Source organism: Oryza glaberrima, chromosome 7 (genome assembly GCF_000147395.1).
Source record: "Oryza glaberrima chromosome 7, OglaRS2, whole genome shotgun sequence".
NCBI classification, from domain to species: Eukaryota; Viridiplantae; Streptophyta; class Magnoliopsida; order Poales; family Poaceae; genus Oryza; species Oryza glaberrima.
In genome coordinates, this window is record NC_068332.1 from 14,353,905 (window position 1) to 14,370,191 (window position 16,287).

At 42.2% G+C, this 16,287-nt stretch overlaps 1 protein-coding gene and 1 pseudogene across 1 annotated transcript; both read left to right on the plus strand.

Annotated features, from left to right (window-relative positions):
• Positions 1-6,350: 6,350 nt before the first annotated feature.
• LOC127780106 (ultraviolet-B receptor UVR8) lies at positions 6,351-10,247 on the plus strand. The gene is made up of 6 exons (XM_052307057.1): positions 6,351-7,172; positions 8,075-8,284; positions 8,369-8,479; positions 8,807-9,175; positions 9,263-9,370; positions 9,653-10,247. The coding sequence occupies exons 1-6, from the start codon at positions 6,858-6,860 to the stop codon at positions 9,992-9,994; spliced, it is 1,455 nt and encodes a 484-aa protein (XP_052163017.1). The 5' UTR covers positions 6,351-6,857; the 3' UTR covers positions 9,995-10,247.
• A 1,754-nt stretch (positions 10,248-12,001) lies between these two features.
• On the plus strand, positions 12,002-15,486 carry LOC127780522 (F-box/FBD/LRR-repeat protein At1g13570-like; annotated as a pseudogene).
• Positions 15,487-16,287: the final 801 nt, after the last annotated feature.

Genomic DNA, 16,287 nt, shown 5'->3' on the forward strand with positions numbered 1-16,287 from the left:
ATAATCATGGGCATACTAGCGGATGAGGTAGTCGTGAGAGGAGACGACTAATGATGGTGCATTTGGTGTGTAGAGGCAGAGCAACTGCTAACCATTGGTGCGGCCACTGGCACTGGTGAAGAAAGGGGCTTTACTTCCGGTTGAGAACCCCCCTATAATCCCGGTTATATAACCGGGACTATGAATCCGGGACTAAAGATACCCATCTTTAGTCCCGGGTAAAATAACCGGGACTAAAAATCCATCTTTAGTCCCGGTTGGTACCAACCGGGACTAAAGATGGTAGGAGCAGTCCTGGTTATTTTTTTTTCTCAAATCGATCTGCTCCCTAAATATCCCCGATCATATTCCCAAATCATCCCCAAATCAAAGTAGCATCACAGATCTGGAAAGAAATACATCACATATTAGAAAGAAATGCATCACAGATCACAATACATCACATCACAAAATCTCAAACAAAAAATACATCACAAATCCTAAAAGAAATACATCACAACTCCCAGATCATATCCAATATCACATACATCACAGATCAAATCCAATGAATCAAAAATTCAAAAAAAATCGGCAGCAGAGAGGAGGGCGCCGCCGGCCTCCCGGCCACCGTCCTTGCGGCCTCCGCGCGAGCTCAGCCATCCGGCCGCCGCGCCAGCCCGCCCGAGCGCCGCGCCCGCCCGCCTGGCCGGCCGCCGCGCCAGCTCGCCTGAGCGCCGCGGCCCCCGCCTGGCCGGCCGCCGCGCCAGCCCGCGCCGCGCCCGCCCGCCGTGCTGGCTGCCGCGCCCGCCCGCCCGCCTGCCGTCGGCCGCCGCTGCTCCCGCTCGGCCGCTGCTCAAAGAGGGGAAGGGGAGGAACGGGAGGGGAAAGGGGAGAGGAAGGGGATGAAGGGGGAGAGGAAGGGATGGAGAAGGAGTAATGAGAGGGAAGGAGATCGAGAAGAGTGCGCGGATAATAACTGAGTGGCGCGCGGTTTAGGGTACTCTTTACTCCCGGTTGGTATAAACAACCGGGACTAAAGATATCTTTAGTCCCAGTTGTTTATACTAACCGGGAGTAAAAATAATTGGTATAAACAATTATTTTTGTGGCGCGCAGATAATATCTGGCGCGCCGTTCGGGGTACTCTTTACTCCCGGTTGGTATAAACAACCGGGACTAAATTTTTAGTCCCGGTTGTTTATACCAACCGGGAGTAAAAATAATCGGGGTTTATCTTGAACCCCTCAACTTCTTGAACCGGGAGTAAAAATAAACTTTAGTCTCGGTTGGTAACACCAACCGGGACTAAAGATCAAAAAGTACCCCTCAACTTTTAAATCGGGACTAAAGATGCTTTTTAGTCCCGGTTTTTATTAGAACCGGGACTATTGTGGAATTTGACCGACCGACCAAAGATGGTTTCTCCACCAGTGTGGCAATGGGACTTCGTGACATGCTGACATGATGGTGGTACTTGAGAACCATATGTGAAGCATAGAGCATTGGCGAAATGAAATGCCATGTCACTGGGATCTGGAGAATAGCACAGTTGCTGCTTGTTGCAATCAAGCAATCCGGCAAACCTAGGACAACCACTTATTTTAACAACAAAACTAGTATTTATTTTTCTAAACTGAACTTTTCAACTAATTACTACCTCCTTTTACGAAACTTGTCATCTGACGCCACCATTTATATTTAAACTTTAACCACACTTCAATAATAAACTTATTGATTATGCTATATGGGTATAATCATGCAATATTCATTCATCATAATATGGTTGGATATATATAAATTATGAGAAATTTCATTGTATAATCAAATTTGATAAATTTTCGTAGGGGAATTAGACAAAACACCTTTATCTCCCTTTTTCCTCTACTAGAAACAAAAATATGTAATTTTTATCAACTTCAACCAAATTTCAAGAAAATTCCACTAAGGGGTCAAGTGTCTTCTAAATTTTCGTAAAATTTGATCATAGTTCATTTGAATAGTTAAATTTCAGTTTTTAACTTGGGGATAATTGGTTCTACAACGCCAAACATTCCCACTTTAGTTTTATAGGGAAAAAAAAAGTCCATTTTAGCTTTAGTAGTATCGAAAGTTCCCTCTAATACTCATTTTAGCATTCTATTCAAACTACCATTACTTCCCACAGCGTGACCATGTCTTCCTCCTTAACGTACCACAGCAAATGAGCTCCATTGAAGAGTTGTAGAAAGGGCAGGAGGGTGAGCTCATGGGCAGCACAAATAGATGAGATTGAGGGTGCTAGTAGATGAGCTACAGGACGACGTGTCCAAGTGAGTTCGATCAGGTGCAATCGATGAGCTCGTGTATGATGGTGCGCCTGTGTAAGCTTAGGGGTGCCAACAGGTATTGAAGCAGATGAGCTTTTGGTCCCGTTCGTTTCCACTGAAAAATGGGATGAAAATTTGGATACTCGTGGCACGCTTTTTAAACTGCTAAACGGTGTGTTTCGTGCGAAAACTTTTAATATAAAAGTTGCTCTAAAATATCATATTAATTTATTTTTCAAGTTTGTAATAATTAAAATTCAATTAATCATACGTTAAAATCACCTCGTTTTTCTTAAAACACTTAATTGTCATTTTGAATTTGCATGTGCACATTTTTATACATAAAATCAAGATTGGTTAGCTAGCCAGCAAGATATGTATTGGAACAACATTTTTCGTCAAGTTTCATAGGCGAAGTTATGGTATTGTGATGGTGCATAGGCAACCGTCAGATAGGCTCAAGGGCGGCGCTTGATGAACTTGATGACAGTAGCATCCTATTGTTGTAAGTCATTCACTTTCATCATATACAACGATCTTTATTAGCGGGCTCTCTTTGTTGCCATCTAAGTAAATTTGGTAACATGAAAGAGAGATAGGAGAAAGAGAAACATTGTTGCTACGCTGAAAGTGCATCTAGGCCCCTAATAATTTTGATGATTGATTACAATTCAATTAGAGAGGACTAACATTTTTATTCAAGCAAATGTGAAGTTTGTTAAGTCCTCAACGTGTTGTAATACAATGCATATCCCGTGAATGCGACATCGCGATGCAATGCGGCAATGATCAAATGGTATATTGTATCTTTTTTCTTGCATTGTGTCGTAGGAAAGCTGTACTATTAAGGGGATGATGCATAGACATATAAGGAGTGATGCGTGTGCTCAAAATCAATTTTTCTTCGAAGCATTTCTCTTTTGGAGCATTCTGGAAATTTTCGGAAGTTCCGAATTATACACAGAACCGTTTGAGAGCTCTCTGGAAATTTTTGGAAGTTCCGAAAATACACAGAAGCGTTCTGGAAATTTTCGGAAGTTCCGAAAATGTTTTTTGGAAGTTCCGAAAATTGCATTGACTTCGATTTTTTTCTCAGATCTGGAATTTTCGGAAGTTCCGAAAATTACTTTTATTGCACTCCAACGGGTAGATTTGTGCTGTGGGTATAAATACCCACCTCCCCTCGCTTGTGAGGGCTGCTGGTTCCATTCCAATTATTTGCGCCCTTTGCTTGCTCTCTTTCTCTAGTTCATTTGAGCCTTGCTTCCTCGATTCATCTCTCCACTCGTGTTTGATTCGGATTTGGTGTGTGTGTGAGTGTGTGGATTCGAGTTTGTGTGGGTGCTACTTGTGGTCTTTGTGAAGATTTGTGAGCACTTGCATCATCTCCGGGAGCTCTTTGCATCATCTTTTACTCTTGGAGGTTGAGGACTCCTAGACGGCTAGGTGTCACTCCCGAGCCACCGATCTACTTGTGGTTGGCCGGGAGAAGTTTGTGAAGGCCGGATCTCGCCTCCGCAAGGGAAGAGATACCTCTTAGTGGAAGGAGGAGTGCTTAGTGCAACCTCTTGAGAAAAGGGTTAGCAAAGACCCGGCTCTTAGTGAGCTCCTCAACGGAGAGTAGAATCCCCTCAAGGATTTGAACTCCGGGAACAACTTTGGGAGCTACATCTTGGTGATATTTCTTCATCCCTCTCCTCTAGCTTTGCTTGCTTGTGCCACTATTGGTCTAGTTGCTGATTGTGCCTTTTATTCCCTGTTATAGACTTCTAGATCTAGAGTTTTCTTTTGTGTGCACTGCTCTGTGTATTTTCGGAAGTTTCGAAAATCCTTTCGGAAGTTCCGAAAATTCCCAGCCTAGTTCCGAAAATTACTGCTTCCGCATTTCTTAAGTTGTAAATTAGCCTATTCACCAACTCAACTCAAGATCGACTCTTAACATTGAATGAAGGAAATTTTGTTCCATGGAGGTAGAGAAGAGGAAAGAAAAGTAATTTTTTTTGTGCAGGCTATGTTGTCTCAAAAGCCAATCTATAACAGTTATATTTTAATTAGGAGCCTATAATAGGTTGTACCATTGTATATACCTTCAATGCGGGATGCCCATGAGTTGAGAACTTCTGGTGCTATAAAACCAAAAAGGAAACTTTTAATGCTTTTCGAACTGGTTTTGCCTTAAATTAAGGGTCAAATAATTTTAAGTTGAACTCGTTTTCACTTTGAGGATCATGATTTTTATGGCAACACTTATTCACAAGCGAGAGGGCATTTTGAGACTCGTGGGTAAAAAAAATATATGAAAATTTACTCTTCAAGGCCGTCCGGTTAGGCGTGCAGACGCGCTATCCAGTATCCACGTAGGATAGGAACAGCACGCGCTTGAAGTTTTACGAAAAAACCCTTCAGTTTGAGTTTAATTCGATCTAAGTCCCTCCCAAACAGTCTTTGAACTGATATTTTACGTTTAAGCCCTTACATAAACCAGATATTCGTCACGAAGAAGAGAAAAAAGTGAATAAGGGCTGTGCTTAAAATTGTCAAAACTGAAGGTTTTTTTTTTCACAAAATGTCTCTCACAAATCCAAAACCCTAGCCGTTGTCTCTTGCTCTCTCCCTCTCTCTTGCCGCCGCCTTTGCTTTCCTCTCGTGCCGCCACCTCTGTCTAGTGCCGTCAGTATCGTTTCGCGCCGCCGTCTCCGCCTCCGCGTCCGCCTTCGTCTTCCCCTCGCACCACCGCCGCCCGCATCCCCTCTTCCATGTCATCTCGCCCTTTACCTCTCTCGCCGCCGCTGTCGTATCCGCTTTCTTCTCACGCCGTCACCTCTGCCTCGCATCGCTGCCTTCGCCTCCGCCTTTGTCTTCCTCTCGTGCCACCGTCGCCCGCATCTCTTCCTCACTCTTGTAAGTATAATGGTGATAGAAATATTATGAGCAGTGAAGACTTGGATATAAAAGAAATTCTCCCATAATTTATTGGTGGTAGCATCAAGAATGGGCCATGGTATGATTCTCGAGGGGTATCACCTATCACGAAAGAATTGTCACTTCGCTAATGTTTGAAAAGAATGAACATGTGATAGTTGGTTTTCGGTGGAGTGTGCAATAAAAGGTTATGTCACTAAAGGATGTGCTCCAAGTATAAACATAAAAACATCGAGACATGATGCCACGAGAATCACTACACAGTAAGGAAAACATGGGGTGGTGATAGAGTCATTAGTGAGTGCATGACTTAACCCATTAGGGTTCAAATCTTACTACACATAAATATTACGCGTACGTAAGTAAATATCAATAGGATTTAGTGTGATCATAAATATACAGCCAGTTTTTATCTCTTTGAGCGTGTGTGAAGAGACGCACTCGTGGAAGTGTGAGCGTGGTGTTGCATGCGCAGTGGTGTGTGTCACGTTTCACGTATAATGGTGTGTACGCCGTGTAACCGAAATAATGATAATAAGAAAAGAAAGAATCACAGCACAATAAAAGTCTCGAGCTGTAACCACACTATGTCGACAAGGGATTGGACAAAAACTACTGTGACCGAACACCACCCGGGCTGGGGACGAAAAAATAATGTGATTAGATGGGAGCGAACAAAATCAAAGAGCCGTTGGTGCTTTTGCTCCGCTAATAATGCAAAATTGCAATTTGCAACCCCACCATGCCATTTGCATTGCCCCTCGCCTGTGGCTGCCTGCGCCTTGTCCAGCTGATCGCCTGGCCGTGCCACCGTGCCGGGTCCCCATCGCCAACTCGCGCCCAATCCCGGCTTGACACGTCACCCCTGGAGGCGATAGTGCCCGCCACGTCCTCTTCCTCTCCTCCTTCCCCCCGGGATCTCGAACCTTCTTTCCCCCGCACGCACCCTCCAACCTCACTGACCCCCCGGCCCCACCCTCCACTGTCCCCACCTCGTCAGTCACCGCGAGGCCACGTGCCACCACGGGGTGAGTGTGACTTCTGACAGGTGAGGCCACCTGCCGCTGGGCCCACTGGTCAGTGGGTGACGGCGCCAGCTACTAGTGGAGGAGCCTCTGGATCCAAGCATTTTTTTTTTTTTGTATTTCCGGAGCCCCTCTTTAGTCTTTACTTGCGTGAAGAAAATTTCTCCTGCTCCTCCTCTTCTTTTTTATTTTTTCTTTTTATTTTTCGTCCTCCTTTCGCTTTGGCTAATTGGCTTTCGGTTCGTGCTCGTGTTCGTGCGTTGATGCGCTTGCGCGAGAGCGTATAAATCCTCGCGGATTTTCGGATTTGGAGGGATTCTTCTCCGCTTCCCCTGCCCTCAAATCGCACCCCGGATTTACTCCCCCAATTCCTCGCTCTGCTCTGCTGCTGGATTAGTGTTTCTTGGCGGGATTTGGTGAGCGATTGATTCGATTCGATTGGATTCGATTCGATTTGATCCGCCGGAGGGGAGGGGGGGAGCTCGCCGCGGAGTTCGTCGCCATTTCGATCCGTACGGCGGCGTCGGGGTCGGCGTCGTCCTTGGATGATTCCGATCGATCCAGGGGCAAGGCCGCCAAGATTTCGTCGGGCGGAGGCGGGGATCGCGGCGGGAGGGGTGGATCCATGGCGACGGGGGAGAAGGCGCCGCGGGCTTTCTCGATGGAGGAGCTCCCCGGCCACCTCATCGGGGAGGTCCTGACCTCCGGCCGCCTCGCCGCCGGGGACCTCGCGCGGCTCGAGGCCACGTGCCGCGCGCTCCGTCCGCTCGCCGAGCACGCCGCCTCCAGGCTCTGCGCCGCGCGGGCGGCGTTCGCGGCCATGGGCCCCGCCGCGCGCGGGGAGCTCCTGGAGCGGTGCGGCGGCAGCTGGAAGAAGGTGCTCAGGTTCCTGCAGTCCGTCGAGCAGTCCTCCGGCACCGTCCACACCTCCTCCGGCAACGTGAGGATTTCTTTGCTTCGCATCTGAATTCTGAGATACTAGTAAATGCAACCTTAGTTTGACTTTGTGTGGTGTAGGATAGCCTGGTAGAGATGATTGTGCTTGCCTCACACCTTTGCCCGTTTTAGGGATCCATGTTTGATCATGCATGCATGACTTTGTGAATTCAGAAACTTCGTGATAGGAATCGGATATCCACATTTGGATTACACTAGGGACAATGCGTTTGTAGTCTATTGTGAGCTTTTTCTTTTTTTTTTTTGCTTGTTATAGAATTAAGAGAGGTTGACCAGCTCATTCCTGATGAACAAAATTACTAACAATTCTATGATTTATTGATTTGTAAGTTGGCATGCTTCTGAATGAGGAGGATATGTGGACATTGGAAATGATTTATAATAAACATATGGTACCTTGTGTTTTTTCATTTTCTTTTAGATACGACACACTTGGCTGAATGGGAATATGTTGCTGATGCCTCAGTTGCTTTGAATCCATCATATCTTAGTTGTTTTTTTTACACTGATTGAATTTCAAGTCAGACATTTTAAAAATATATGGCGCATAATTATTTGGCGTGCCTACTGCATCAGATTGTTCTGGAGGGTGCCTAATTTACTTTTATTCTAGATTTTTTTTCTTTTATTAACATCCTAGCTCATCTGCTCTACCAGTTTGAGAGTATGCTCTATGTTGGACATGTTACTTATTGCCATTCTGCTATGCTTGCCAATATGAAGACCAAATGATCAACAAAAGTTGCATTGTTGCACTTGGGAATAGTTTCCCTCATGAACAATTCTATCTTTAATATGAAACTGGAAAGTTAGATTTTCTTTTTAATGTTAGAAGACATTTCCAACCTGGTTTCTTATATATGTGAACATGCTGTATGTTTCCAGATGCAAGTAGCGACAGGAAGATATCACACACTTTTGGTCCATGACTCTTCTGTCTATTCTTGTGGATCCAGTTTGTGTGGGGTGCTAGGTCATGGCCCAGATACAACCCAGTGTGCGGCATTCAGCAGGGTTCCCTTCCCATCACTTTCTCGTGTTGTCAACATCTCTGCCTCTCACAACCATGCAGCTTTTGTCACAGAGTTAGGGGAGGTAATTGATGCTCATCTTAAACGCTGTATATTGTCAATTGTAATATTTCTAATACTTTGAACGCTGTGAATTTTGTTCAAATAGGTCTTCACTTGTGGAGATAATTCATCATTATGCTGTGGTCACGGTGAGGTGGGGCGAACTATATTTCGACCAACCGAAATAAAGGCCCTAAAAGGAATTTCTTGCAAACAGGTGGACCCAATCATCTTTATTATCCTTTTATGTTCCATATCTCCTACAATGGAATAAATGCCTCTTTCAATTATTATATTTCATTTTGTAAAAACAGAACAATGCTCTAGTTATTTGATGCAACAGGAACGATGTTTTAGTTTTGTGGTCAAATTTATTTATTTGTTGATATAAAATGGAGGGAAGACCCTACTTTTTGTAACTAAATTTGTTAATAGACAATGAGGCTGTTATAGCCTTATAGGTAGTTGTTTCATATGTCTGGTCTAGTCAAGTCTGCAAAACTCTTCCTCTTTTTCTTAATTCTATCTATTCCCCTTTTTGCAGGTTGCCACTGGTTTAAGTTTTACTGTCATTCTTACAACGGATGGGCAAGTATATACATGTGGAAGTAACACACATGGCCAGCTTGGTCATGGTGACACAATAGACAGGGCTACTCCAAAGATCGTTGAATTATTTGAAGGCCTTGCTCCGGTAGTGCAGGTTGCTGCTGGTGCCAGCTATACATTTGCTGTAACGGATGATGGAACAGTTTATTCCTTTGGCTCTTGTACCAACTTCTGCCTTGGACATGGAGATCAGCATGATGAACTTCGTCCACGTGCAATCCAGTCATTCAAGAGGAGGAATATTCATGTGGTTCGCGTGTCTGCTGGTGATGAGCATGCTGTAGCTCTTGATGCACTGGGTTATGTAAGTATACACTGTTCAAGGAACTATCTGTTGTATGTTTTGATTGTTATGTATCTTCAGACAGAAGTTAAGGTTTGAAATTTTCAGGTTTATACATGGGGCAGAGGTTACTGTGGAGCATTAGGCCATGGTGATGAGAATGACAAAACTAGCCCAGAATTGATCAGCAGTTTGAAGAGTCAAGTTGCTGTGCAGGTGTGTTCCATATGTTTGCACCATTTTCCTTCTTCATTAAGCATCGAAGAATAAACCTGGTTTAAACTATCATCAATCATGTAGATTAGGCTGAGGTAATATACTTTATGATAGCAAGAAATAGGGCATTGCTATGGTTTTCGTATTTAAAACAAAAGTTATGCATTGCTACATGCTAATATGATATAGGAGTTTCTTGTTCTAATAACAATCATATCTTGAAACAGAACTAGTAGTAGTTTCATGTATAAAGGCTTAAGTATGTTCCTTTAATTTTGACAGGTCTGTGCAAGGAAAAGAAAGACATTTGTTCTTACTGATGAGGGCTCAGTTTTTGCATTCGGATGGATGGGCTTTGGGAGTTTAGGGTTTCCTGACCGAGGATCATCCGACAAAGTAATGAGGCCTCGAGTCCTCGATAGTCTGCGTGATCACTATGTTTCACAAATTAGCACTGGCCTGTACCACACTGTTGCAGTGACAAACAGAGGCATTGTATTTGGGTTTGGGGACAACGAGCGCGCACAACTTGGGCAGGAGTACATTCGTGGGTGCTTAAAACCTACAGAAATAATGTTCCAGAAGAGTATGGAAGAAATAGTAATTGCGGCACCCAGCGGGTAAATTCAACTCCAAGATACAATTTTAGTCCCAATGATATGCATATTGTTTCCATCCCAGGTTTCTTCTCTGCAAGTGTATTTTTATACTAGCTTTCAGTGATTTGTGAGTATATGGTAAACGGGAGAAGATCAAAGTTGGAGGACAGTGTTGTAGCTAAAGGAGCATATAGTGAGGTAATTTGGTGGTGTATTAAATAATTTAACTCGGCCATTTTCTCATGTATAAAAATTATTGGTGTGATTAGAGTGACAAACTATTTCTTTCCCTTGGCTCAGTTAGTTCAATCAAGTGTTGAACTGTTGGCTCTAGCACATTATCCTTCCTAGTTCATGATGGCTTAACTTTCCAAGTTTCTCTTCTTCTTGAATACTAGCGAAATACCCATGCTTTGCTATCGGTAAAATGCCTATGTTTATTTAAATATATGTTATTTACTTGATTCAAACAAACACATGACTATCGCATGATATAAAAAATATCAGGGATTAATCTGTAGAACGTGCAAAAGTGATTGGTGGTGGGCTATTATGTTGCATAGATTCTCAAGCACTATTTTCTTTGATAACAGTGAGTTTACCCTTCTATATCCTTAAGAAGAGAATTTACTTATGTGTCAAGATGGAACAAAATTTTCCCGGTCAACCAGGATATGCACATAAAAAAAACAGCAGTGTGATTATTGTCTGTGGTCTTTGATGCGTTGGTGTCATTGATTGGTGGTATGCACGTGACATATGTACAAGAGGCGATTGCGGATAATGAACCACCACATGACATGACATGGGTGACATGCTTTCTGTGTTTGTTTCTTTTAGACGGCAACGCTTTCCAGGTACAGTTATTAAAAAACGATGTTGTGGTTGGCACCAGCCACTTGGTAACCACAAGCAATACCACCTTCAGTTTCTTCATCACCTGTACAGCGAACGAACGGTAGGTAAGCCCAACGTTTGTAGAATGAAATGCTTCGAAGGTTTTTCTTTCTTTAATTTGATGATGAAGCTTTGCATTTGAGATGTGGGTGTATCTGAAGCAGCTGTGATCCCAAGCAAAAATGACAGCGGCAGCCGGCAGCGATTGTGAACTTTTTTTAATTATAATTTCCACAAAATTACATATGCTTTGGTCAAATTATTACAAAATTATAGATTTAATGTGATGTATCACAAAACTACAGATTGAACACTAAATTTATCACAAAACTACATGTTTAATAATAAAATTATCACAAAACTATATATTTTTGAGTTCAAATCATTAACAATAATGTTATGTTAGAGTTAAAGGTGTCCAAGTTTTATGGTAACTTTGTAACTAAATTTATAGTTTTATGATATTTAAATTCTATAATATGGTGATAACTTTGTTACTAAATGCATAGTTTTGTGATATTCCATTCTGTAGTTCTATAATAATTTTAGTGTTAAATCTATAGTTTTGTGATACATCATGTTAAATATATAGTTTGTTTGATAATTTATTCAAAATACATGTAGTTTTGTGAAATTTTCTCTTTTTTTTTGCTTTTTCTGAAACAAAAATAATAAACCTTGTTCGTTTTTGCTTAAAGAAAAAGAGAAACAAATTCTAACACATGACTGCAATACGGACGTACGGTCAATGTCCAGTCGGCCCCTTTTAACTGGGATGGAGGTCCATCCGTGTCCTTCCTTTAGATGGACCGAAATCTCAGCCCACCACTTTATGGGCCCAAATTTGGCCTATAATTGTACTCCCTCCATTTCATATTAGGGACTATTTTCACTTTTTCCTAAAAGTTTGACCGACTTTATAGAAAAATATAATAGTATTTTCAGCACAAAAAAAAATATTATGAAAAATAAAAGAAATATAGATTTTGTCAAATTTTCTATAAACTTAACCAAACCAAAAAAATAAGTTTGAAAAAAAAAATCAAAGCCGACATATGGGCCCATCCAATTGAGGCCCCAAATGCGCATATCCGGCCCAGCCTCTCTTCACTCTCCTCTCATCCTCTCTCGGCGGAGAGGGGGAAGCGAAAACCTCGCCGTCGCAGCCACCGATCGCCGCCTCGCGCCGTACGACCGGCCGCCTCCCTCCCTCCCTCTCCCCGTCTGCGCTTGGCCGCGCCCCTCGCATTGCCTCTTCGTCGTCTCTCCTGGTAAGGGCCTCACCCACCGATCCTCCATTGATTATTCCTTCTAGGTAACCACCCCTTTCTCCTCTTCGTGACTTCGTGTGGTGATGATGAACTGATGATGATGATGATGGTGCACCTTTTCTACGCTAGTTCATTCTAGATGTGTGATTCTTGGCTGGGATTGGTTAGAGAATTTTCGTATGCGATCTGCTGATGATGATTCAGACGCCATGGGGGCTGGGCTGTGAAGGGTTTGTTTTAGTTTTCTTGTCGTTGTGGCCATAATCAAGAACCTGTCCGTTCTTCGATGGATCTTGCAAGAAAGAAATGCTACCGGGTGAAATTTGTGACGCAGAGTTGTTCATGTAGGGTTAGACTTCCCCTTTTTGTTTAACTCCGTTCCTGATTCTCATGCATTTGCCATCTGCATGCCACTCAGGTTACCGTCGAAATTGCTCAGTGATGTGACAACTGATTTAGAAAATTCCTTATGTACACATGAGTTTTTGCTTAATCCCTCACGTGCCTTTAAATTTTGCCTCATCCTCTGTATGTCCCTGAGTTTTTATTTTGATCCCTTCTATACCCATGCTGTGAGTTGACTGTGAATTGACCGTTAGAATTGTCCCAAAATGACTATATTGCCCTTCGCTTGTACTTCATGCTTTCTAATTTAAAAACATAAGTCTTGTTAATAAAAAAAGCTTAACCTAAAAATAAAAAAGGGACATGATTATTAACATTGGATTTCGAAAACAAAATTAATTTTTCAAACATTTTTTTAAAGATAATGAAATCCAAAAAATGTTTTATTCGGAATTCGAAAAACCAAAACTGTTTTTTATTTAAATTTCAGCGAAAATTTTCAATAAATTTCATCAAATCTGATTTGAAACCTATTTAAAAATCTATGTTTTAGATTAAGTAATTATGGCATGTTTGGTTTTATAAACGAATCAACTTTTACCTTGAGAGCCATGTTTTTTAAATCAACTACTCTGTACTAAGCAATAAGTAAGACACAAGGGTAATGTAGACATTTTTGGAAAAATCTAACAGTCAATTGACAGTCAACTCACAGAATGGGTATATCAGGGATAAAAATGAAAACTCAAGGGCGCGTAGGGGATAAGACAAAATTTAGGGGCACAGAAGAAATTGGGCGAAAATTCATGGGTACATAAGGGATTTTCTCATATGTATTTGATGTGATACCCCAAACATGTGCTGTGCCACTTGATCCTTGGTCTGATGGGTTCATCTCAACAGCAGAAACTGTGCTATGCTTACCGATCCAGTGGTTCCATACTTGCAGCTGTGCACAAGTTTGATCTCTGCAGCTGATAGTTGATAATGATTCCTTACCAGATGGTTTATACACACTTTAACTGACAATTAGAGTTGCTTTCAGAGAAGGACCCACGAATCGGCGTGTTAAGTTCGGTTAAAAAAATTTTCCAGTCTTGTTTCTCTGAATGCTGGCTAGTCATCAGTACTTTACTCTGTCCTCAATCAACTTCACTGTACTATATTTTGTGATTTCTATTATTTATTTTTCCTCCGAGGCTGGCGATGGAATGCATACCCATCTAAGTTTGCTGCTTTCTGGTAATGACAGGGCATTTTCAAAGTAATGGGTAGCTCAAAGAAGGCCAAGGTGAAGTCTAGACGTGCCGCGAAGTCAGACAGATTGAGCAGTCTACCTCTAGAGATAAAAGCCGATATCCTCTCTCGTCTGAATGTTCAAGATGCTGTCAGAACTAACATCCTGTCAAGCGCTTGGAGGAGCACATGGACTACTATTCCAGAGATGTTGCTGTGTGATTGCACCTACACTTCCTGTCAAGGTTCAGTAACAAGTGCACCACCCAAGTTTATTACATTGGTCGATATGGCGTTATCACTCGACAGGGGACCTCTGCATGGGATTACAATTTTAGGGAGCAAAAATTACCACGACGTATTTGGTAGGTGGATGCACAAGCTGTCAATGAAGTCACCAAATTCAGTTACAATCAAATTGACCTCTGCGTCAAGGTATAGGATACCATCATGCTTCTTTTCCATCAGTGATTTGGAGCATCTGGACATAAAGAACTGCATCATCAGTTTGCCCCAAATGTTCAAAGGTTTTGAGTGGTTAACTACTTTGGACCTGGAAAATTTCTCCTCCACAGACAGTGACATTGATAATCTGATTTCCTGCTGCCCTGAGTTGTCTGTGCTGGTTTTGAAATCCTTTGAAGGCATCAGCTGTCTGAACATTCGAGCTCCTGAACTTGAAATTCTAGAGGTTGATGGGAAGTTTGAAGACTTCCATTTGGATGCCCCTAATCTGGAGACTGCAAATGTCACTCTGCACAAAGCTCAAGAATACCAATCTGTTCCAGTTGTGCATGGTGGGAAAAGTTACCTCAAGCAGGCATTGGGAAGCCTAAGTGACATCGAAAAACTTGTCATCAACGGCTATTTCTTGACGGTGATTCATTGTTATTTTCAGCATTATGATGATGTTGTCCTGATTATGCTGTGTTGGTATTTCTCATCATTCATTTTTCTGGTTGCAGTATCTATCAAAAGGGTGCATAATGACGAAGATCCCTGCTGTGTTTGATCACCTCGAGATGATGTTATTAGAGATATGCTTCTGGGACCAAAGGGAAATCCTGACCGGCCGTGTCATTGTTTCAGAATGCTCCTATCCTCAAAAAACTTGAGCTATGGGTATGCCTTTTATATATTCGTCAATCTCTATCCTTATCTCCTTGAATGACTGAAATTTTGGTACTATTTACATTTGATACGTTGATTAAAAATTGATTGTGCAGAGTTTCCCATGGGATAATGATTTTGGGCCAATGAGCTTGTGGGATCAAGATCAGACGAGCATTGCAGATCTAACCCTTCAAATGGACCACCTCGTAACTGTTAGCGTGAATGACTTCCTGGGTTTGGACTACGAAGTTGATTTTGTAGGAAAGCTACTGAGCTGGGCACCGGTTTTAGAGGAAGTGAAGATAAATGTGGATTGCACTAGGGCTTTTTCATTGGGCAGTAAAGTTCTTAAGAAGCTATTGGCTCTGCCGAGGGTGTCTGACAAGGCCAAGATCATTGTTACCTGATGCAGAGGAGGTTGATGTCTTTTGCTGTGGACATTGATATGCATGGGCAGGTTTGTCAATGCAGTGTTGCACGACAGCCATGTAAAATACATTCATGAAGTGATTTTGCTATCGACAATTTCTGTATTTAGCGACTGGAATTACCTTTCAGTTATGTGGCTGGACACACTAATGCCTATGCTTTCATAGTTTCGTATGTATGTAAAGTTGCACTATGGGAGTGCCTACCGGCAGTTTGTTATACAGGTACTGGGGAAGAATGCATCACACTTTTATATTTCAAACTTTATGGTAAGATACCATCCGAAATCTGATAAAATCTAATTTCTATAGTGTATTCATGTCTGTTGAAATTATTTATGCCAGTGTTCTACTAGTACATCTGATGCAAGTATTGTGGTCAGTACATCCATGGAGCACATTTGATGTGCCGATCTTGGGTGCTCTATGCATGGTTCATCAATCAACCGATCCTGGGTACTCTATGGTTCATTAGTCGAGACTCAAGAATGATTAGCAGATGTCCTAGCTAGTGCTAGCTGAACCAATCTTTGAGCAGGAGTTGTGGTTTTATGGATGCCGATGCCACTATGCCAGAGAACAGAGATCAAATCACCGCGCAAGTGAATAAAGGGCGGCTAAACTGGCAGCATGGACCCTTTTGTGTGTTACAAAATATCTCTGGTTTTATAGAATTCTCAAGCGATGCAGATTTCTGCAGTAAAAAACCCTATGGCCTAGGAACCATGTTAACTGCAATAGCACAGGTATAACTAGGGTTTTGGTCTGGAGTTTGAATGCCATTCTCTGTGTCAGCTTCAGCTTTATATTTCTAGCCAATAAATAAATCCGGGCACATTTTTGTAAAAGAAAAATTGTAGCAAATCTTACTATAAATACACTCCACTGGTTGATGTCTCTTTCATGTTCCTTTCTAAAAGGAACCCATGTATCCAGCTAAAAACCAACCATTCGTAAACCCTTTAGGTTTGGGAGGCTTGGGGAATTGAACTTACATTTTTTGCTCGTTGGCTGCTAAGTTTGGTGCT

Bases quoted from the DNA above. Each gene is read 5' to 3' on its own strand.
- LOC127780106 (XM_052307057.1), top strand. From the start codon at position 6,858: ATGGCGACGGGGGAGAAGGCGCCGCGGGCTTTCTCGATGGAGGAGCTC. The intron at 7,173-8,074 runs GTGAGGATTTCT...GTATGTTTCCAG, and splicing joins TCCACACCTCCTCCGGCAAC to ATGCAAGTAGCGACAGGAAG. The intron at 8,480-8,806 runs GTGGACCCAATC...CCCTTTTTGCAG, and splicing joins AAGGAATTTCTTGCAAACAG to GTTGCCACTGGTTTAAGTTT.